Source organism: Tiliqua scincoides, chromosome 2 (assembly GCF_035046505.1).
Source record: "Tiliqua scincoides isolate rTilSci1 chromosome 2, rTilSci1.hap2, whole genome shotgun sequence".
NCBI classification, from domain to species: Eukaryota; Metazoa; Chordata; class Lepidosauria; order Squamata; family Scincidae; genus Tiliqua; species Tiliqua scincoides.
Window position 1 is genome coordinate 126,779,482 of NC_089822.1, and position 23,430 is coordinate 126,802,911.

Genomic DNA, 23,430 nt, shown 5'->3' on the forward strand with positions numbered 1-23,430 from the left:
TATATATATGCAACAGGGAACAAATGTGTACACTATGGAGTGGGCAAAAATGAATTAAGCTGGATATGAATCCAATTATGATATAAATAGGCTGCTGAAGTCCTAAAGTGCTGCAAAGAGATCATTGCCACTGAGCTGCATGAAATCCTCTGCCTCTGCTGGAGAGAAGGTGGAGTACCACAGGACATGAGGGGTGCAAACATCGTCACGCTGTACAAGAACAAAGGCAACAGGGGTGACTGCAATAACTACCGCGGCGTCTCTCTCCTTAGCGCTGTCAGAAAGCTGTTTGCCTGAGTTGCACTGAAGAGGCTCCAGGTACTTGCAGAGAGTGTCCGCTGCCAATGCAGCTGTCACCACCCACTCTGCCAAAGATCTCCAGCAGCTCATGAACTGTTTTAGCAAGGCCTGCCAAGACTTTGGACTGACAATCAGCCTAAAGAAAACACAGGTCATGGTTCAGGATGTGGACTCACCTCCCTGCATTACAATTTCTGTGCACGAACTGGAGGTTGTCCATGACTTTGTGTACCTTGGCTCAACGATCTCCGGCACTCTTTCTCTCGATACCGAGCTAAACAGACGCATCGGCAAAGCAGCTACATTTTCCAGACTCGCAGAGAGTATGGTCCAACAAGAAGCTGACGGAACATACCAAGATCCAGGTCTACAGAGCTTGCGTCTTGAGTACACTTCTGTACTGCAGCGAGTCATGGACTCTTCACACACAACAGAAGCTGAACGCTTTCCACATGCGCTGCTTCCGACGCATACTCGGTATCACCTGGCAGGACAAAGATCCAAACAACACTGTCCTGGAACGAGCTGGAATCCCCAGTGTGTATACACTGCTGAAAGAGAGACGCCTGCGTTGGCTTGGTCATGTCGTGAGAATGGGTGATGGTCGGATCCCAAAGGATCTCCTCTATGGAGAACTCGTGCAGGGAAAGCGCCCTACAGGTAGACCACAGCTGCGATACAAGGATATAAGAACATAAGAACATAAGAATATCTGCAAGAGAGATCTGTAAGCCTTAGGAATGAACCTCTACAGATGGGAAAACTTGACCTCTGAGCGTTCTGCTTGGAGGCAGGCTGTGCAGCATGGCCTTTCCCAGTTTGAAGAGACACTTTGCCAACAGACTGAGGCGAAGAGGCAAAGAAGGAAGGCCCACAGCCAGGGAGACAGACCAGGGACACACTACAATTGCTCCCAGTGTGGAAGGGATTGTCACTCCCGAATCGGCCTTTTCAGCCACACTAGATGCTGTGCCAGAACCACCATTCAGAGCACGATACCATAGTCTTTCGAGACTGAAGGTTGCTAACAATGAGTCTTCTGAGAACTGTGTCAGTCTCTAGCTGCATGTACCTTCCTAGTCTGAATTTTATTTCTTAGTTGTGCCAGTGTATGATGAAATGCAGGGGGAACTGACTACATAATAATCAAATCTCAGGGGTGGGGGGAACAAAGCAAGCACATTTTATTTCAATATCCTATTTAGATCACAAAAAGGAATGGACACCACACTGTAATGGTAAAAAGATACAAGTTTATAACATCTTATAAAAACTACAGTTTAAAAGTGATCCTCCCCTTGGGCAACACACCCCAACTCCCTCCCCCAGAGTAAAATAAGTAAATTAAAAGGGAAAGAAAACAAGGAACACACACAAGCTGTTGGACACTGATACTAGGCTGTCAGGCTGGAGTAACCTGGGCAAATTCATGGCTTTTCTGCCCAGTCAGAAGTGCTGGGATTTTCATCCCTTTACAATGAACAGAAGGACCTCACCAGTCAGTGTGAACTGCAGAATGGCACAAACAGCATCCTCTTCTCATGCCTCAGCCTCAAGATTAAGGCCAGCAATATCTCCCATTTTAAGCAAGCACTCGGAGGCAGCCTGCCACATATGCTGAGAACTGTGTACCTCTGCAGTTTCCTGCAGAGGAAATCTACATCCCTTCTCCCAAAGAGAACAGGGGTTCCAAGCTACATTCACTGACTGGCGATGCTGGCCTCCAAACTTCCAACACAGTTTCTCCAAAATGCACATTAATCCTATAGTACAGCTAAACAACTAAAGACTTTAACCAAGAATTTAGCTGTGCGTACCAGGAATGTCTTGAGAGAGAGGGGCAATGGTTCATCACCACATGACAAATAAACTTGCAATGCTGGCTTTTCCTCAGCGTCCAGTCTGTGCATGAATATGTATGTATATAATTCCACAGCAGGTTTCAGAATTTATGCAAGACCCAATTACCAACTACTACTTGGATCAGATGACCTCACAGTTTTTAGCTCTGTGAGAATCACAGCTAGACTACCCTGCCAACCACACTGGCAGGAGTGTTCACCAGCAGGAGTATTTAAAAACAGAGTCCATGTCACATTACTGTTTTTAACTGTAAAGTGCTATTATTCATCTTCCTCAATCCTTGTCAAGTGACAACTCTCTTCTGACACAATGACCTCTTACTATTTGAACAAGATTCATTCTGAAACCTGTGGCCCTTTGGCACCTTGCCCACTAGCAATCTATGAAACTTTCTAGTCAAGTTTCACTTCTATTCCTGGCCACTTTCACCTCCACAAAGGAAAAAGGCAAGAACCCTGTTAAAAGGGACAACTCTCTCACTAAAAGCTATGGGCAACTACCAGATGATATGGCTAACCACACAGTCTGGGTGCAATCAATTTTCCTGAGGATGCTTTAGCAGTACAGTACAGCTTTCAAGAACAAGACAATTCCTGTTTTTAAGTTCTAAATGCTTTAATGTTTGAATTGCTTCCCGACTTCATTAGGACTAAGGGCCAATTTACACAAATCAGCAGAATCTGGCAAAAACATTCCCAGGACCTCACTTTCAGGAAGAGAAAGCTGCATATCTGCGTGCTACTGGGGTGGGGGGAACAGATATTCCCTTTTCCATTAAAAACTAGCATATCAGGGAAAAGGTGCACCTCTTTCCCTAATATGTGTGTTTACCATGTACATGGCATTATTTTACCATTCATCTGCGCACATCCATATGTATCCTACCTGCACTCTTGGGGGGCACAATCTTAGAAAAGCTTTACCATGTGATTTTGCTGGGTATCTCTCGTCTCTTACTCTGAAACAAACTGTGGTCCAAGGTCTCTAAACACACAAGGAGGACTTCAGGGTTTTCTAAAGCATTTTGTTTCTAGACATTTGAAAGCTCCTCCTCAGAGAACATTCTTCTTGGATTCATGAGAAATTAGACATTTGCTTAGAGTCTTGCTCTGCACACAACTCATTTTCAGGGCTGAGTAGAACCAAAGTTCTGTACACCAAACTGATAACCTGTGACAGCAGATGCACCACAAGCTAACCAGATGCCAACTGTACAAGGAAAGTGACCGCAAGAGAAAACAAAAGTTACATCCTCCCATCCCTATCTGAAGCAGTTGCACTGTTTCCCTCCTGAACCCTCCCTTCCCCTGCTAACCAGGTTCCAGGAAAAACCCCAAGAGCAAAGATCACTGGCAGTGAGTGTCTGATGCAGGCAACCGCCCTGCCTTCACCCCTGAGAGCTACAGAACAAGGCAGGTGCTCTGCCACACCTCATTCAGAACAAAAGCAGTGTTTTCCTTTACTGACATGTTCAATAAAAAACAGACAGAGCTACCACCAAATTATTGCACTGTTCAAGTGTCAAAGCAGAAGCAACAAGAGGAAATTAAAAACAGGTACAGCAAAGATATATTTTATGGAGTCCAATATGCATTGAGCCAGCAACTCTTTACTATGAAAATAATAGTGTATACAATCCATTTAATGTCAAACAATATGATTTTTAAAAACCACACTAAAAATTAAATGCTTTTTAAAAATAATCAAAATAGTGTAAAATCACACAACCTATATAACAGGACAAACCCAAACTTATATTTCTCTTAACACCAAGTTTATAAGCGACATAAGTTGTAGCAAGATTTGACACTGCACAAAACAGTTTAATATGCAACACCATGTAGGTAGCATGATTTGCTGGAGCTGAACTCTCATACAAACTCTTATCTGTGTCCCCACGTCATATATTTCATGCAAATTAAAGTTTTTAAAGCCTAACCTCATTGTTAGATTTAATGTTACTTGATTAAGAATTAAGTTGTCTATACTATCTAGAAGTTACTTTAAAGGCTGAGCCCAGGCTTCTCTATTCCCTTATAGAAAACCTGTATGGCCTGTATGATTGGATGAGAAAAGAGACAACTTTCGATCCAACTTTCCAGCGTCAATGCAGCCTCGAGGCATCTGAGACTGCTCCCCCTGCAGGATGCAGGACACACCCCATTGGCATCAGTGCTGGAAAACTTTATAGAATTGTGCCCACAGTTAATGTATTTTAACACCTTCAGTATGAAAAACTGTTTTACTGACTTATTGAATAGACTGTATACAACTTGACTTTACTGAGGTCCCTAATAACGTTACTGAATTGAAACACATTGGGCTCAAGCAAATCATCTTTGGTGCACCTCTGAGATTCCCTCTGTGGTGTTTCTGCACCAGTGCTTTTCTTTTCAAGAGTTACAGCATGCCAAGAAGTGTTCGCCATATAGCATATGTAGTATTACTAACCTCCCACTTTCCTACAAACAGCATTCCTGCAGGCAGATCTCAACGAACCTTTTGTCTGTGCTTCAAGAGTCACACATGCTTAAAAGGGATCCAAGTAAAGATGGGTCATTACCCTTTTGGCACAGAGGGGAAACTGGCAGCAAGAGGCAATTCATTCAAGGGAACCAGGTTTCCAGTCTGTTGAAGGGAATAAAAAGCAGCAATACTGAATACGCTTTGTAATGTCATGTTTCAGTTACTGATGGATTAATGCCAGAGGATTAACAAGAAGAAAGCAGAACAGCAGCACCTAAGTAAGTGTGATAAAGAGGCTTTTCCTCCATTAACTGTTGTCTCTTCCCCCCATGAGTAGAAACTTCTCTCATTTAAAATGCTACTGCTTCTCCCTGGAATTGATGCATGAAACAGGATCCCCCCTGCTTCCTTCTCAACTCCTTAATTTCCACAAATATTTTCTAAAACATAACCCTATTTTTCCTTTTCCAGGAATCAGGCCTGAGCAACTGCAACAGTGTGACCAGAAAAGGCCCTCAGTTGCTCAATTTTTAGCACTGAAAGCCACAATTTGTGTAGGATGTTGCTGCCTTATTTTTCCTGGCTCCACAAAAATAACAGGCCATAATTCCCAGAGTATGCTGACAATCAAGTGCATAATCATTCCGCATAATGAAGTGCCAAAGAAAGGGTAATACAACTAATTTGGGCTAAAATGGGTGTTCTCTGTCATGTTTTACCTAATCAGAAGGAGCAAGAGTGAATCCAGCATTGGCTCTTCCAACGAATAGCCAAAGAGCCTGTTTCTTTACTCTGTAACACACATAAATTGAAAAAAGAGCTTAACAAACTTCTCCATCCCTATTCCATCTCTGCATGGGGAGATCACAGAAGCAGTAACAGACTGAAAAGCAGAACAAGCATTTAACATCCCCTTTCTATCATATCAGGATAACTAGACCTCCTATGTGCTTTTCAGGAGCACAGAAGGGACAGTAGTAAAAGTTAGATGGTGTCCTCTATACGTTCCCAATTGTGCCTTCTGTTCTACCAGGAGTTGCCATTTTGCCCACTCAGAGAGCTGGGTAGGTACTACAGCGCAATGGCCTTTGTGGGAATTTAGCATGGCCCATACAGCATTCAAACTACCCCCTACAGTTCTAGCCAAACTGATTAGGAAATGGCAAAGGACCCAAGAAGCCAAAGCTGACAGGGAGACAAATATTTAAGAGATGACAGAGCACTACCAGCACAATTCTCCCTGCAAGTTCCTAACTACTGCTTTTCAGCTCAGCCTCTAGAGCACAGCACCTATTGCTGGTATGCTGGGATTCTTTAGGTGATTGATTGTACATATGGAAAAAAACCTTCTTGATCTAAACCACCCTACCTCTATTTACAAACCTTTCCAGCTGCATGGGTTAGGCCTCCAAACAGGTCTCTGCAACATGACCTTCTGACAGAGGTCTCAAAACCTGGCTGACAGCAAGGTGAGAATCAGGACCCCAAGGCAAATCCGCAGAAATCTGGGACAGTTCATCAACTGGGGGTGGGAAAGGGAGAGAGAAAAAGACGGAATTCTGCTTCCAGAACATACAGTGTGAAAAGATTTCAGGTAATAGGCACCTATTCACAGCAGTAAACAGTGGGTTCCAATGGCAGAGTACTTGGTGAACCATTCCCCCTCCATTCCAAGCCAGGTTGCTGTGAACATGAGGATGAACAAGAGATTCTGGAGGTTTCCACTTTCTTTGCAGTACTTCTTACTGCTCATTGAAACCAACTAAAAATAGTGTCGGCTGGAACAGCATTTTCTGAATTAGGTGGAATCCTTTGGCAAGTGGGTCCTTTTCAGCAAAACCTACAGCTACTGGGCAGCCCAGGGCATCAGAAGCCCCCTGCCTGCCACAGATCCTTGCTTTCCCAATATGGTAGCAGCACTTTGCCAGGCCCAAGAAATTGATCTGATGGAATAAGGGCATGCTAGACCTTAGTCTTCAAATACCCAGTTCTGCAGCTCATAATGAATTTTGGCTGAATTCTGCCCCTATTTGACCCCGCAAGTGAACTGTGGTTCCCCACTGCCACTAAGAAAGACTTCTGGTTCCAATTCTGAAAACAGGAATGGCCAAAGACTGATGACCCTGAACTGTAGCTGGCTCATATGTAGGAGGAAAAAAAAAATCAATTCCCATCTAACAAGACAATTCTGTGCAAAGGAGCATTCAGTGGGGTGGATTCTGAATGCCTGGTTATGTACAGAGGATGGGGAGGGAGCTGTGGATAGAAGTCAACTTTCTGTAGAAGACCAGAAGCTCTTCCTCTCATTCAGAGTAGCTGGATTTGTCCCGCCAGCCAGATGGATTTCATCAGCATCCCACAGATCATGCCAGTGGTGACACTTGAAAACATGGACTTTCACCATAACCACCACTCCCTCCAGCCCTTGTTTCTTGAAACCTGAGGGTTGAGAAAGGAACTTAAAATCATAAACCAAGTTACTGTACGAAAATAAAAAGCTCTGCAGACCTTACAGCAAAGCTTTGATGAGGCAGACTCCCATGAGCTCTGGAGTCAAAGTCTTCTGTGGCTACCTCTTGTTTAACTCCATTGCTTTCTTGTCTCAACTGCGTAAAACAGTTAGGTACTTTTTTTTGTTCTAATTATTTTTAAAAATTAATAACAGACTAGTCTGTTCTTCTCCCATCTTCACAAGACCAGCGGTTGGGTGAGCTGGCAGATCTGTCAATCAAGAGCATCAAACATCACTAGAAGGATCTGCAGGGAGGCCCAGCTGTTCTCGAAGCCTTTCCTGAGGCAAATGGTGATAACATCAAAAAAAAGAACCCAAACAAACTTTATCCACAATTGCAAGTGATTTCGGCTGACCAGGAAGCACGTTCCAGTTTCTCCTTAACTTATTTACAGTGTCAAGACCTTGTCTGAAAGTCTGTGCCCTGCTCGGCTGAGTCTCCTCACTTCCACAGGAACAGGGCCAGCAGGCAAACAGAAGCGCAAAAAACCAAACGAACCAAAAAACCCACAGAGAATCCTGCCGGTTTTCCAACTCCTTCTAAATTCCCACTTCCTGCCATGCCCCTAGAGCAGCAGCTGTGAATCGGATGCTTTGCTTGGGCAACCCTGGCACATTCGTTTGTGTCTCAGCAGCCGGTCTGTCCTGGAGAAGCTCTGAAAGGAACAGAGGACAGGAAAAGAAACAGCTGACGAGGAAGCCATGAAAGGAAGCAACACAAGGACAATTCTGCAGAGTGCAGAGGGAATTCTACAAGCACTAAGCAGACATGGTTTGTTTTCCTTAACCAGGGTTAGAGGTTACAACTGAACTAAAAGCCTGCAGCCAAGGAACCAGCTGGTTAGTTGTAATCAATTTGGCATTCAACACCATTCCCTTGTTTTTTATCCTTTATTGGCCCTTGGAAGCTGCCAGATCACAATGCTGTCATGACAAAAGAAGCCATAATGAGCAGAATTCCCGCTAGAGTAGGCCAGAAGTTCCCAAACTTTTTTGACTGGCAGCTCCCTTTACCTACTGGGCCACTGGCCGGGGCTCCCCATCAGGGTCACAATCCTATGCATTGTAGAGGGTGGTAGATTTTTTGCAAGGATTCAGCTGCTCCTTTGGCTGATACCTGCAGCTCACTGGGGAGCCATGGCTCACAGTTTGGGATCCACTGGTTAAGGCTATGGACTTTTGACTCCTTTCCTTGCTTGCCTTGCTCTTTCCAACATCAATGCACCCCTCCTCTAAGACTTCACAACTTTGCCCATTCCTACTTTCTCTTTGGCTCGCTCCTTGTTTAACATCACATCTCCATCAATTTTTTTCCTCAAGTTAAAATGTACTGTCCCACTGTCTTCACCACTTTGCCTCTTCGGAAGCTCCACTACCACAGCAGCATACCCTGCTCTTCATCTTAAGCACTGTGTTCTTCAGATCTCCTTCCACCCCTTCTTAATGCCCTGGGCTATCTGCCACTTTCCTGAAGCCTCTCCCCCCATCTGCTCTTTCTCCAGGCTCTTCTTTCTCAGTCCATTGCCTATTCTGTTTCCTCCCAGCAGCCTTCTTGCTTCTGGGCTCCCTATCCTTTAGCTTCCCAATGGGTCAAGGGATCTTTTGAGAGCAGAGCAACTTTAGAGTGCTTCACTCTTACTGACAAAGGTCTCACAGATAGCAAACAAGGATGCAAACCCTACAGGTGAAACAAAGTAGTAGACATTACCTGCAGGCAGCGCTCACACTGGTATGGTTTCTCCCCACTATGCACACGTTTGTGGCGCTCCAGGTGGTATTTCTGGATGAAGCGCATATCACACACGTCACACTCGAATGGCTTCTCACCTGCAAGAGGGAGAAAACAGGTGCTTTGGGGTCTACATTAGGCCTCTCCTGAAGGGCCCGATGCATTAGGCATGTCTCTTACCCAAAGCAATGAAGGGAGAGCTGTACAACAGCCAGCCTCTTACACAACTTCATTCTGTTTCAGTGGGGTTTTGGGAATGATCCTGGTGAATTGTGTTCCACACGTCAGCAGAACTGTGGCACATACTCTTAGTGCTGTTTTGTTTCTTTTTCTTGTTGCTTGGTAGGTCCCTTTCTTGGAGTCCACCAGACTCCAGATCATCAGCAGAAGAGATGCTCTCTCACAATTCGCTTCAGGAAGGAAAATGCTGTTTTATTCAAAGGGCTGGTCAGAGAAGCCAGCTCATCCTTGGGTTCCCTGTTCTATTTGCTTGGCTTAAGGAAGAAGGGGAGGGGCTTCTCTTTTGCTTCATTCTAAATACAGAATGCATATACTGCTGGGTGTGCAAGAGATTAATTATGCAGCTAGGTGTCTGCCTACATACAAGTGCCCAGGAAGGTCTTTATTAGTGAAGCCCAATAGGTCCTTAAAAACTAAGAATATGACCTGCTGCACAGAGAGAGAGCACCAACCAACCAAACCACAGATTAAAATGTGCAGTCCATACCACCGTGCAATCCAGCCCACAGTGTGCTACAAGTTAGGAGCAGGTATTCCAAGACAGAAAATGTACATATAGAAAAAATGGTTCAAGGTGATTAATGCAAGGAAGCCAAGTCAAATACTGTGAAAGAAGAAAGCCTTGCTCCTCTGTCCCAGGTCAGTGGCTAATCTGAATGGGGGTTGGGAAGGAATTTTCTCCCCTAGAGTTATCAGTCTGATACTTCCAAAATACATTAAACTGTTAAATGGATCATGTTCTGACCTGGGACTCTGCCAGATACATCTCAAAGGAGAAAAGGCCATCTAGTGGCAGAGTGAGGAGATGGCACACGATCAGAACGGATCTTCAGAAATATACTGCCGTTTACTGGGTCAGACACGTTTCTACTCGTCACAGAACTGCACACGGTCAGGAAATATCAAGGAGCATGATGTAAAGAAATTATGAGCTATGTGCCCTCATAATGACCCCAAAATATCTTGGGAGCAAAGCATATTCAAATGAAGAGTGATGAACATTTGTGTTAACGTAGCCTTTAGTTGTCTATTTTCCATTGCTACCCGAGTCGCACCAGAGCTATACAAAAGCTATACTTGGCCACTGCAAAGGCAGGATCCAGATTCTGCAGGTCATGACACCTGAAAATGAGCAGCTTGGTTATTACACATAAACCAGGCTTTCAAAATACAGTGCTGGGGGAGGGGGGCAGAAAGAAAGAAAGACTTTTGGCATGCCAGCCATTTTGATTGGTCAGATATTGTCATCTGACCTGTCAATGGACTACCTATAATTTGGTCAGTCACACACTGTCAACTGCACCATGAAGTCATGTTGTTTGAAGAACAGGCTTGCTAACTGCCTTTAAAAACCGGCTTTTGCTTTTAATAGTTGCCTTTATTTTCGCTTCATTTCTGTTTCAATGTCACTATTGTTTTCAATTAAAAAAACATAAAACATAAAAACAAAAACATAATAAAAAACATAAAACACGCCCCTCCTGTTCCTCAATGCATCAAAGCCCACCAAATTTCTGTACCTGGCCTGCTAAAGCCCTGCTCTCTGCTGCTCTTTGTAGGCACTATTTTGTAGGCGTTATTTTTTTAAATTAAAAATTTAAGGCTAGTCCTATTTTTAGGCTACTCCTAGCTGTTTGGGACAAAAGCCAAACAGACGAGCTGTTTGGTGAATCATTCATTTCATTTGCAGAAACCTTACACAAAATAAAATAATTCATTATAAAAAGTTTAAAGTTAATTGCATTATGTCACAATAATAGTAAACTAACTTGCTTTTTTTTGTAATTGGCCTAACTATCAGACCAATTGATAACAAAATGATTTTTTTGTTCTAATAAAGTTAATGCTTTAAACACACCTGAACAAAGTCTGACTGGTTCATTGATAAATCCTCCTTAAATGATGAGTTAAAATGAGAATAGTTTTGTGCTTCACCACTACATTTAAATTCAGAATTTTTGCCAACTGATAACGTTAGCAAGTAAGTTTCCTCCACATAGATGCTGGAGCAGCAGCTGGTGTCCACGGCTCCCCCACCTTCTTAGCTATTGCCAAATGTGGTAAACTCTGGTTGCCAAACCATACCTATCCACTTACCCGTGTGAATGAGAATGTGCCTCTTGAGATGGTAGCTGCTTCGGAAAGCACCATAGCAATGCTCACAAATAAAGTTCTTGGGGATCCGGAGCTGGAAGGATCCATTCTGTTCAATCACCACTACCTGCATCAAGATGTATATGGTTATCTCCTCAGCTAACATAAAACATGCCCATCCTGTTCCTCAATGCATCGCAGCCCACCAAATTTCTGCACCTGGTCTGCTAAAGTCCTGCACCTACTGCTCTCTGCTGCTCTTTGTAGGCACTGGTGGCACTCCAGGTCCAGCACATTTTCCACACTAGTTTGCTTCCCTCAGAACCAGATGCACAGGAAAGAACATATCCGCTCTCCCATTCAAATCATGCCCATCTCTGGTTAAGTTCTAAAGTCTCCCAGTTTAAACCCAAGGAGTTTAACTGAACAGCTGATAATTGAAACAGTGGATACAGGATCCGTGGACACAGGGGCCCACCTGTACTGTTGACTCAGGGCTGTGCATGTGTTGCTATTCTGAGACCAGCAATAAAAGCTGAAAAGCATGTGACACAGAATTCAGCTTCCTGAATATGCATTTAGGGTACAATCTTAACTGTGCCGTGGGCCAGCACAAGTCCCTTACACCAGCCCAGGAGGGTCACAAACATGTCGCAAAGGTGTCAGGTGACACAGATCCAAATAGACCCATTGGGGCTGCTGCTGCTTTACCCAGGGTAAGGGGAAAAAGTTTCCTCTTGCTGAACCACAGTCAGCCCCAACCTTGCACTGGATACAGCTCAGGCCTCCTGGCCTGCCTGTTCCAGCACAAGTTAGGATTGTGCTACCCATGTAATAAAAAAGAGCAAAGGTGGCATATGTAACTATATCACCCTCAGCTTTTCTTTATATTTTTTTAAAGCAGCATTCCTAGCCCTATCCAAAGCGGTTGGATAAGACTGGTTGACATTTCAGGACTCAGAGAGGTGAGTGAGTAAGATCTTCAGTAGTCAAGAGGTGAGGCTTCTGTTCTGTACATAGCTTCTTGCCCCTTCCCATGACCAGGTAAAAACAGAATAAATTATGCGTCATAGAAAAAACGCATAATTAAGCAAAATAAGTTAAATCATGAATCAATCTGTTTTCCCCCTTGTTTTTCCCCTTGTGTTAAGAAAGGCAATGAATTTCAACCTTTTTTATCTCACGGCACACTGACAAGGCACACCATCAGGTTTTTGACAATTGACAAGGCACACTATGCCGCCGGGGGGGGGGGAGGCTCACATTCCCCATTATAAATGACCCTCCTCTAAATTCCTAAGGCACACTTGTGGACCACTCATGGCACACCAATGTGCCATGGGACAGCGGTTGAAACTGGCTGCCCTAAGGGACTGATGCTGCTGTTTTGTGGTATTCGTAACAATGTCATACATCATCCCTGGTTTCCAGTTCAGCTGAGCTCTGAGGTGTATGGATCTCTGGTTTGAGCCATGCAGCTTACTGGGAACACTGTACCCAACCATTCTTGTGTGTCACCAAGGAAATTTCATAGTACTGTATTTTAAAGGGAGATTGCACAGTATTCCCTCAGGGAAACTTGGGGCAAGAATAAGAACAGGTTTTGCATTCAGGGTTTACTAAAAAAACTACTCTGTAGGACACACAACATAAGAACATAAGACGAGCCCCACTGGATCAGGTCAAAGGCCCATCTAGTCCAGCTTCCTGTATCTCACAGTGGCCCACCAAGTGCTTCAGGGAGCACACAAGACAACAGTCAGAAACCTGGCTTGGTTATAACTTGAAAGTTCCTGTGCCTTGAAATCAGGGTGTAACTCCACAAGGACTATGTCAACACTCAATTGCACTACTCACTACATTCATTAGGTGTGAATTCTATATACACCACAGAACAATTGCCTGATCCCCACTAGATCCTTCCTTTACATACTGAGGGCCAAAAGGGGTCATCACAAGTGACAATTCATATAGTGGAATGCTACACAAAACTCTGAGCAATTCAGTGCACGTCTTTCTTTGGGTACTGTTTCCTACACTTCCCATGTTGTGAGCTAACACACACAATGTGCACTCTTATTAGTATGCTATACCAGTTTCCTCACCTGGTAGGGCATTAAGTAGTGCTGTTCATGGCAAGAGAACTTCATTGTCTTGAAAAACGTGGGCCAATTCCAAATGACAAGAGGTGTGCTTCTAGCTCCACAAGAAGCCATTTGATGGCTTCACAAGAGCAAGAATGTAATTCCTGGGGGTGGCTATAGCTTGCTAGGCAAAATGACATAAGATTACCTGCCTTTTTAAGGGACTTTTTAGGTGGAGATCCTTCTGTTGCTTCTCCTTCCTTTCGACTGCGTGATTTTTCACTCTCTTTGCGGTGACCCTGGCAGACAAAAAGCATGTCACAAAAACAAGTAATTTAATCCCAAACCCTGTTCCCGATTCCCTATCTCAGCTCTTTCATTTCTTCACCCACTGACACGATGGGAAGTACATATGGAGCAGCAGACAGCTGTAAATGGGTTGCCCCGTACCAGCATGTCCGCCGCACCCCCTCTTTCTCCGTTCTCCACCTGCTTGGAGCTCTGCTTCGGCATCATCTTCTTGCTGGCGACGGTTGGCACAAGACACACTCCGGAGAGACCCTCACAGGCCAGGAGACTCGCCTATGGAGAGACAAGCACAATGTCAGTGTGGTAGAACAGAGAGCCACACTAGGTCTGGGGAGAACAGACCAGTTCCTTGCTCAGTCACAAAGCTCCCTGGGCCTTGCTGGGCCAGTCACTATTGTTCACTCAAAATCAGAGTTGCTATTTGCAGAAAATAAGGGGTGGGGAGGAGAATGGCCACGTGAAGCTGCTCTGAGTGCCTGGGAGCAAGCACATGGTAAAACGTAATAAAATATGAGGAGCATGAACAGGATTCATGCTAATAAAATCCATACTGATTTGTGCTCCATACCTCTTAAGCTGTAAGCAGCAATGAGGTAGCATGCCCCTGAAGAATGGGCATTTACCAGCAGGGGATAAAGATTAACATTGCCTGCAGCACCTGATGGGAGAGCAGGCCTACAGTTAGGAACAGTAGAGCAAGGCTAATCTGCCAGTTTCCACAAAACATGAACTGACTCAGTGCACACACTGGCCATCTTTGCTGACTCTTGGAGATTGTTACGAAAGAAACTTGCAGGTCTGAGCTGCTGAGGTAAGCCCACAAAAGTTATGGGTCCTCCTGCCTTGTAATTTTGTATTTCAAGAAAAGAAAAAAGACGAATTTTTATATAACTTCCTTATTTTGTACTTGGAGGCCAATCTTAATCATCACAGGTGACCAGGAAACTGGCTATTTGCAAGACTAGGTAGATCATTGGGGTGGGCCTTGTGGTAACAAACAAATAGCGAGTTGTATGCTGGAAGGCCTGAAAGATTATCTCTATTTACCTTCTAGATCCCAGATTTTTCACAATCCAAGCTTCCCAAAGGGAAATAAAGACAAATAGCTCAGGTGACACTACTGTACTTGTTTTCCTCCTGCACCCACAGATGATCTCAAGGTTTACTACTACAAATGTTACATTTTGTGACTTGTGTTAAGAAAGTATAAAGGGAAGCAGCCAGATAATGGGAGAAAACTCTGCTTTTCTGGAATAATGCAAGTACAAAACCTGGTCACCCTTTGAAAACTGTACCCAGAATCCATCCATGCTATCAAAGATGTAGTTCTTGGGTTCTGGCTGCTTCCCTGTGTCACTTTCCAAAAAGCCTGTGTCACTTTCCAAAAAGTAAGAAAATGCAACATTTGAAGCAGTTTTGTAAAGGAATTAGAAAACAAAAGCAAGAACAGAAAGTCTTGAGAGTTCCTGGGGAGGCTGCAAAACATGGAAGGATCATCTTGTTGGCTTCCAGCACTTTTAACAGGGCATAAGCTGCTTTGGGTCCCCTCAAAGGCAGGATAGAAATACGGTAAATAAATAAGTGAAAGGATACACAGCTCAAGCAATCTCAGTGTAGATACTTCTGCAGTAGAATGGGCGAGTGAGTGAACAGGCAGCTAGCAGAGGGCTCTATGGCAGTAATTAAGCCGTTACGTGCCAATTATATGGACATAAGGATGTAATAGTGATGACTAAAATCAGTCAAACAGAAATACACTATTGCCATTGGGAAAGAGGCAGGACATCCAGTCCCACAGTCAAGACCAATTAATTCAGCAAGCCAATGATGGTGAAATCATCTGGTTTGACTCCATGGTGCCTTACTGTTTTAGGATATCCTACCAGTGCTAATTTAGTGGGGGGAGAGAAAGAGAGGGAAAATCTGAGCCTAATGATCAAATCTCCCCCTTTCCCTCAAACTCCTCTCTTCTGCTGCTTACATAACGATAGATAATGATAAAACATGCGCATACAGATCAGTTGGCACTGGACTACATTTAACATGAATTAGAATAGTGATTTTCAAACACTGCTGTGGCAGGTGTGCTGCAGGAGTTTGGGGCAAGGGTCATTTATTCGTTAGGCCACTGGGGGATGTGAGCCCCTGCTTACAGTGAGGTGCATCTGGTCAATTGTCAAAAAACTGATGGTGTGCCTTGACAATTTACCTTGTCAGTGTGTTGTGAGATGAAAAAAGTTGAAAACTGCTTTATTAGAACAATTTTAGAGAAAAATCCAGTGGTATAGATGATTGTGATGGATTAAAATCAAGGAGGCTCAGGTTCAAATCCCTGCTCAGCCATGACGTTCAAAGAATGACCTTGGGCCTGCTGGACTCTCTCTTAACCTAAGTCACTTGGCAGGGCTGTTGTAAAATATATGCAAGTACATCCTATGTGACCACATCACAAAAACTGTCAAAAGTTTTAGCACATTCCCCTTTGCTTATTCCTAAACAACTACAGACAGCCGGGGGGGGGGGGGGATTTCCTTCACTTGCACAGACTACAGTGGAGACCAATTCAGAGTTTCTCTGAGCACTGACACCATTCTGAACATGGCATCTCAGCGCAGGCAAACTTGTACAAAGCCTTGTATTGTTCTTTCAACTGAATGGCCCAGGGGTGACTTACTGGTGACTTACAAGAAGCATCAGGTCTGCAACTCGACTCTGTCCATCTCCCATGGTCTGCTACCATGCTAGGCCAGTTCCCCACCCAGCTTGGAGTACAGGATAGCACTAGGTGGGACATCAGGACTCATTTTCAAAGCAGCTTTAGCAAAGGGTAGAAGTGCCCCAGCTTTCTCTTCCCCTCTCCTATCAACCTCCACCCCCAAATGTGCACAAGAGCCTTTGAAGGCCCAGAGTAGAGGGAAGGAAGACAAGGCAGCACTTCTGTCTCAGCCAAAGGCAATCATAAGTGGAAGGTAAGTCACTTCTGCTTTCACATTGTCCTTTCGCATATGCCAAGATGGGCTGTGAGAACCCAGACCCCCAGCACTTGGCCAGGAGACATCTACAACCTCAGGTTGGCCATCACTGGAGTAGATTATCAAGAGCTGTTTATGCTAGACACAGTACAGGTTACCACTGAGGGCCTTTGCAGTCATCTCCTATAAGGATGAATTCCTGCTGAACAGGATGGGAGAACCGGGGCCTGTTACCTGAGCCATCGCGTTAGTCTGACAGTCCTCAATACGGAGATTACGCCAAGTCCTTACGCTTTTTCTCTCTTTCGCCCAGGAAAGAATTTTACGACTACTAAGATTTTTCAGTAAATCGTTTCTGCGCTGGTCCCGTCCAATACCTTCCACTTTGTTGACATCTTTCTGGAGTCGGAGAGCCCAGAATGGCACGAAGTAAGTTTCCCCAGCCCCGTGAAAGCTGGAGAAAGCTATAGACCACACCGCTCTTGCGGACGAGTCACCCCAAACCCAAATCCCCCTTTGGGGCGGCCCTGACTGGAGAAAGGATGCCGAGGTCCTCCTTGTTCAGCTGCCACGGTATCCCTGCTTCTCCTCCTCTAGTTTCAACCTGTGGGTTAAGTCAGAAGAAAGGTTTACTGGTCCACCTATCTTGAACTGGATAAAGCAACACACACATTCAGCAAGGTTTCAAAGAACTACTACATCAAGCAAAAAAAGAATGGTCAAGAATGGTATATCTGACTACAAAGTATTTTCAGATTCTCCCTATCAGTAGCCTGCCCTAAAGGGATTCTCAAAAAGAAATTACATACTTAAACACATAACATTAACAATACAAGTTAAAACAACAGCAAGTCAAATCCACAGTATATCTAAAATGACAAAGAAAGCAGCAACCCTAAAACCTTCCCATATAAGAACATTGTAGCTAACCTTCTGATGGTCAGAATGGAATGTGCTGGGCAAGCTCTCTTGGTTAGGAAGTTCTAGACACAGATAGTGCTACTATGGAAGTGGCCTAAGATCTAGCAGTCTTGCTAGGTATCTCTGTGAATGAGGTGACACAAAGCAAAAACTCATCTAAGATATGAGCAGTATGAGAAGGAAAACAGGGTCTCTTTCCACAGCTATGCAAGACCTTCAGGTAGTCTGATCCTATAAAGATTCACAAAAGACTGTTGATGAATCAGTATTTGTGACAGTCCAAGCTAGATATGGTATCAATTTACCATGGCCTGACTGTTAGATGATTGTAGGGGCCCACATCTAACCAGTGGTAGTTGACTTGTTTATCCTGGGAAGTTTGAAAGAGAGAGTATGTTAACAGCTCAGGAGTAGAATGTAACCACTTCAGTTCTCTTGGCAGGAATAATCTGGATAGAGTAGAACTTTCCAAAGGCCCTGCATGTTGTCCTGAGCTGCTGTAAACTGCAGCTGGACCAGGCAATAGCCTGGTCCAGTTGCTGCACTAGTGCAACACTGTGATCCATAAGATGACAACTAGTGCAAGAGCCTTTGCATCTGATCCTATCTACCTTTTTGCTTTGCAAAGTAGGATCTTAGGATCATGCTAAAGGTTAAAGCCTTTCAGTTTGTTCTAGAAAGAGCAAATGACCAGGCTTACAAACTAAGGAACATTCACATACATTCTTTTTCTTGCCAAATGATCACTGCTGTAAGTGATCTCCATGTCAGAACACATCCAGTAACATGTCTGAACATACTGTACACCACCCCACAAGCTGTAGATTTCTGAGTCAGACCCCAATGTGAACAGATTCACAGGATAACAATTCATGTAAGTTACATCAAGTTTCCATAGAGGCCCAAGAAACACACAGAATCAGTCTGGTATCCAAGCCCAGGTATACTTTAGCTTTCAGTGCAGTGTTCAAACACAGCATTTTATCACCTGATGCACACAGTTACACAACACTGATACACACAGACAGAACACCCTTTTATTATTAAAGAATAGCTGGAAAGACAATGTTTTTAAAATGCAAAGGAGTCAAAGCTCTTAAATATAACAAACAGTGTGGCCAGAACATCTACTGCATGATGTAGGATGGCTGAACACTTAGTGCATCTAAGACATGTATGGCAATACTAAGTTATCAGCATGGACAATTGTGTATGCCCACCTTACAGTGACCCAATGACTACCTATGGAGTTCCATGCACAGGAATGGGATACTAATGACAAAACAGCAAATCTGCCTGGGGTGGATGACAAGAATCTTAGTGTCTAGAAATCTCTATGTTCTGAACTAAAAGATTTCACACACGCACTGAACAGTATTCTCTGCCATCAGCATTGAACCTGTCTTGGGTTCTAGCGATTTCTGAGTATATGTTCAGGACAAATCAACACAGAAATTTGAGGGAGAGACAATAAGTATTAGGGACACAGTGGCTCCAGAAAAGGGCTGCAACAAGTAGCATAATCTCCTCTGAGAGAAACATCCATAATGCTATCAATGTCCAGTGCAATTAAGGGTAAGGATGGATATTAGCTAGTCTCAAAAAACACACACAAATAGCTCACAAGGCAACAGCTTTATTGGGTCATCTTTGTTTACTGTATGCTAATGCAGTTTCAAACTGTAGAGCTCCCTAGTGGTATTAAAAGAGGCTCCTGATAAATAATTCTGTGTAAGAATTCCTTTGCAATTTACAAAACGCCTCTGCTGTATAAGGAATAACATGAAACCTGCATAATGATCATAACATATGACAATATGTAACACTAACATTTGTGCCATTTTATAAAACTGTACAGGCTAAAAAAAAATAGCTTTGTGCTCCCAAGCATGTACAGCATAAAATTCAATTAGTATGGCAGAGTGACATCCAAAAGGAGGAAGGGGAAAGCAAAAAGAGGTGTGGAAGAAGCAGAGATAAATAAAGCTAAAGTAGCTAAAAGTACTTAGACATTGCATTTGGTGTTAGAGATTAAGACAAGCTCTTTATGCCACAGTTAGGTTTTTAGAAAGAATTTGAAGGAAGAGTGTTACTTCCAAATAAATGGTCTAGAAGAGGGTTCCAGGTTAAGGGGGAGCAAGCACAGCCACATGCATGCATCTGCCAATGCATGCAACACATGGTTTTTTCACATGTAGCAAACGCATGCACACATTATGGTGACTTGTTATGACCTTCACACAGGTTGCATCTTAAGTCCTATACAGAAATGTCCCTCCATTCTGGATTGCAGGAAGCAGCTCTAACTTTTCACAGCCTATATACCCTTTTAAGGAGAAACAGTGATCCAGAGAAAGCTGTCACTTTGCCTAGTTTGCATCTCAAGACAGGTCACACACATTGTCTTCAAAGTGATGCCTATCCTACAGAGAACTTGTGTGCTCCAGGGACAAGATATGCATACAGCCTCAGTCACTAGTCCCAACAAAACAGTTATTGTTCATGGAATGAATGTTATGAAGTTTTCCTATAACCAAATGCACCTAGAGCAGTGGTTCCCAAACTGTGAGTCAGGACCCACTGGTGGGTCGCAGCCTGAATTTTGGTGGGTCACCAAAGGGTAATGCAGAGATCAGGTAATTATTTGCCTCAAGCCCTGTGCTATTCTGTGTGCACAGCTCCTGCAGTTTGCAAGCATGTGCAAATATATGGAAAAAAATGTTTCAAGGTCTTTTTTCTGGTTATCATTACCTACAAACAAATAAAAGATTATGCTTTCTTGATCTCCTTTTTTAAAAATCTGGTAAACATAGGTGGGTCCTGATAGTGTGTCATTTTGAAAAGCAGGTCCTGGTGTTAAAAAGCTTGGGAACCACTGACCTAGAGAAATCTGCTACTTTGATCCACCCCTCAGAAACACTATCAAAAAGGATTGGTTAGAACTCACTTGTTCATGAACGTGTTCATGGGATCACTGAGCAATCATTACGTGAAAGCCAATACTTATGCAGGGGTCACTGAGGCTACAATGATATCTAGCATTTACTCAGAGTGCTCCAAGTGCTTCAGATACATTATCTTGCAGCAATCCATACAACAACCCTGTAAAGTAGGCCAGTCTTACTCCCCACACTTGGGGCCCAATCCTATCCAACTTTTTAACATCGGGGCAGCCGCAGTGCAGCCTCGAGGTAAGCGAAAAAACATCCCCACACTTTGGGGAGGCTCTGTGACTGCCTCCCCACTACAGGACGCAGCGCACACCCCATGTGCATGGTGGCACCAGAAAACTGGATAGGATTGGGCTCTCAGGCAGCTGGCTTGCTTAAGGCCACATACTGAGTTTATGGGAGAGGTGACATTCGAACCCAGGACTTCTGCAGTGCCTCTCCAAGGCTGCGGTCCTGTCCATGCTTTCCTGGGAGTGTCACTGAACACAATGGGACTTACTTCTGAGTAGATATGCCTGGGGTGGGGCTTCAAAGCCCCAGTGAGAGGAGCAGTGCAGTACAGTGCAGCACACCACCCAAGGAACGGGGGAAGTACCCAGGCAAGCCAGGAGTGCCCGAAGAGCAGCTGCCACGGGGGCCCAGCCCCAGCGAGCTGCAAGGAGGGCGCGCACCACCTGTGCATGCTCTGGCAGGTGGAAGGGGGCCCGCAAGGCCATGCCACGGGCGCCGCAGCAGGTGCCTGCCAGGGCGCAGCAGAGGCGATCTCTCCCCTGCCAGGCGTTCCACAATGCGAACAGAGGCTCGCGCGCCAAGCCACAGGCGACTGCCCAGGCGCGCGCGGGTGCGCGCGCGCGGGCGGGCCCGGGGATGCCCAGGCAGAGGCGCGCGCGTGCAAACTCCGCACCTGACTCCTCTCTCGACGTTCCAAGCGCCCCCCTCCTTCTCCCGGGGAGACGAGTTCGCGCCCAGACAACCCCCGTCGTCGAACCCTCCCGGCCGCTTCTGCCTCTGCCCCCGCCTCCAGCAGCCCGGAACCGGAAATGTGGTGAAGGGGTGTGTGGAAACGACACAAAATAACTTCCTCTTGGAGGCTGAGCTGTGCGCATGCGCATGCGCATGGTGAGCTCCTGGCGTTCCTGCCGCCGCCATCTTTTTGGAGGGCGATGTGTGGCAAGGTGACAGCGCTGATCTGAGAGTCCGACGGAGGCCACCTGCTGGCGCAGAGGGGAATAACAGCAGTTCATTGCATGGCACACTGACATCAGTTTTTTTGACAATGGACAAGGCACACCATGCTGCTGCTTGGGGGCTCACACTCCCAGGCTGCAACCCTACCTATACTTTCCTGGGAGTAAGCCCCACTGAACAGCATGGGACTTACTCCTGAGTAGACCTGCCAAGGATCGTGTCTCCAGTGGCACTACTGCTGAACGACCTGCCTCAAATGCCCGTGGCACACCTGCAGTTTATCCGTGGCCCACCAACAAGCCACGGTACAGTGGTTGAAAATTGCTGGTTTACAAGATGAAAGTGCAGTCGTATTAAGAGGTGACAAAGCAGGAAAGAGATCTTGGGGTCACGATGAAGAGAGCAATGAAATCCTCGTCTCAATGTGTGGCACCTTGAAGAAGGCAAACTCCATGTTAGAGGCATTGGGAAAGGAATTAGAGAATTGGGCTGCTAATATTGCTGCAAGACAAATCCAGGTTGCGGCAACACTTGGAATACTGTGTCACGTTTTCGTTGCTACACCTCCCCAGAGGAATTTTATCAGGGGTACAGATTTTCTTCTGGGTCCCTTCCCAAAGGGGTGGTGAGATGGTGGGCAGAGCAGGGGTGGGAGAAAGCAAAACAGAGCAGGAGGAGGGTGGCAACAGCCAGAAAAGTCTTTGGAGCCCAGGTCCACTGGGCTTCCCAATGCAGATCCCAGGTCTACCTGCCCATGCAGCATCAGCACCTAGACATGGTAATATGGAAAACCAAACACACTTTTAAATTTCTCCCAAAATATAGAAAATCATTGGAAAAAAAAATTAGCATCATTGTGTTTAGGCTCACACTAGAATGGAAAGCATCCCGTGTGGACCAAAACATACCATACTTACGCAGCAACTGTAGTCCTCCAGCTGTGTCCCTGAGCTCCTATACCCTCCTTCATGGTAAGTGGAGCCATAAGCCAAAGAGCTGCTGCAGCAGGCCAGTTACCTCCCAGATTTGACACAGTATTAAGGAGAGTCGTGTATGCATTCCTTGGTTCAGCAGATATGGCTTGCAGCAGTAGCTGTCACTGCGTACCCAGCAACCCATGCACTCAGTGAGTTTGGGTGAGATCAGAAAATGAAAGATCCCAGGAAATTTCTGGGCCTCCTCCATTGGCTCCTGGGTCCCTTTTTTGACCATGGATACAAATTACCCCCTTTATCACCTTCTCATGGGCCTGCCTCAAGGAGGAGATATTGTAAAGCTAAAAGAAGTGCAAAGGAAGCAACCAAAATGATCAGTGGTTTGGAACACTTTACAAGGTAAGGCCACTGTGTTTCAGGCTGTTTAGCTTGGGAAAAAGGTAATTAACAGCATAAAGTATGCCTACTCAAAAGTAAGTTCCATTGAGCTCAATGGGACTTACTCCCCAGTAAGTGTGTATATAGGATGATTATTATTATTATTATTATTATTATTATTATTATTATTATTATTATTATTATTATTAACAGTAATTATATACCACTTTTCAACAAAAGTTCACAAAGTGGTTTACAGAAAAAAATCAAATGACTAATGGCTCCCTGTCCCAAAAGGGCTTGCAATCTAAAAAGATGCAAAAGAACACCAGCAGACAGCCACTAGAAAAGACACAGCTGAAGTGAAGAGGGCCAGTTACTAAATAAAAGGGCCCCTGCTAAATAAAAGAGGAGCACCCACTTGAAAAAGTGCCTCTTACCCAATTATAGCCTAGGGTCACCCCGGGGTCATCTAAATCGATCATGCA

General features: G+C 44.7%; 1 protein-coding gene across 6 annotated transcripts; it reads right to left on the bottom strand.

Moving 5' to 3' along the window:
- Positions 1–1,536: 1,536 nt before the first annotated feature.
- On the bottom strand, positions 1,537–21,429 carry ZNF740 (zinc finger protein 740). 6 transcript variants are annotated; one of them, XM_066617721.1, is made up of 7 exons: positions 21,346–21,429; positions 16,947–17,173; positions 13,778–13,870; positions 13,497–13,587; positions 11,208–11,327; positions 8,850–8,968; positions 1,537–7,786 (listed from the first exon to the last, which is right to left on the bottom strand). In XM_066617721.1, exons 2-7 carry the CDS (start codon positions 16,962–16,964, stop codon positions 7,682–7,684), a joined length of 546 nt encoding a protein of 181 aa, XP_066473818.1. In that variant the 5' UTR covers positions 16,965–17,173; positions 21,346–21,429; the 3' UTR covers positions 1,537–7,681. The 6 variants fall into 6 exon arrangements, with proteins under 6 accessions (XP_066473818.1, XP_066473819.1, XP_066473813.1 ...); XM_066617722.1 differs by having other exon boundaries at positions 1,537–7,797; XM_066617716.1 differs by having other exon boundaries at positions 13,739–13,870.
- Positions 21,430–23,430: the final 2,001 nt, after the last annotated feature.

Bases quoted from the DNA above. Each gene is read 5' to 3' on its own strand.
- ZNF740 (XM_066617716.1), bottom strand. The intron at 8,969-11,207 runs GTAAGTGGATAG...TCCCTCTTGCAG, and splicing joins GCACATTCTCATTCACACGG to GTGAGAAGCCATTCGAGTGT. The intron at 7,787-8,849 runs GTAATGTCTACT...GAGCTTCTCCAG, and splicing joins AGTGTGAGCGCTGCCTGCAG to GACAGACCGGCTGCTGAGAC.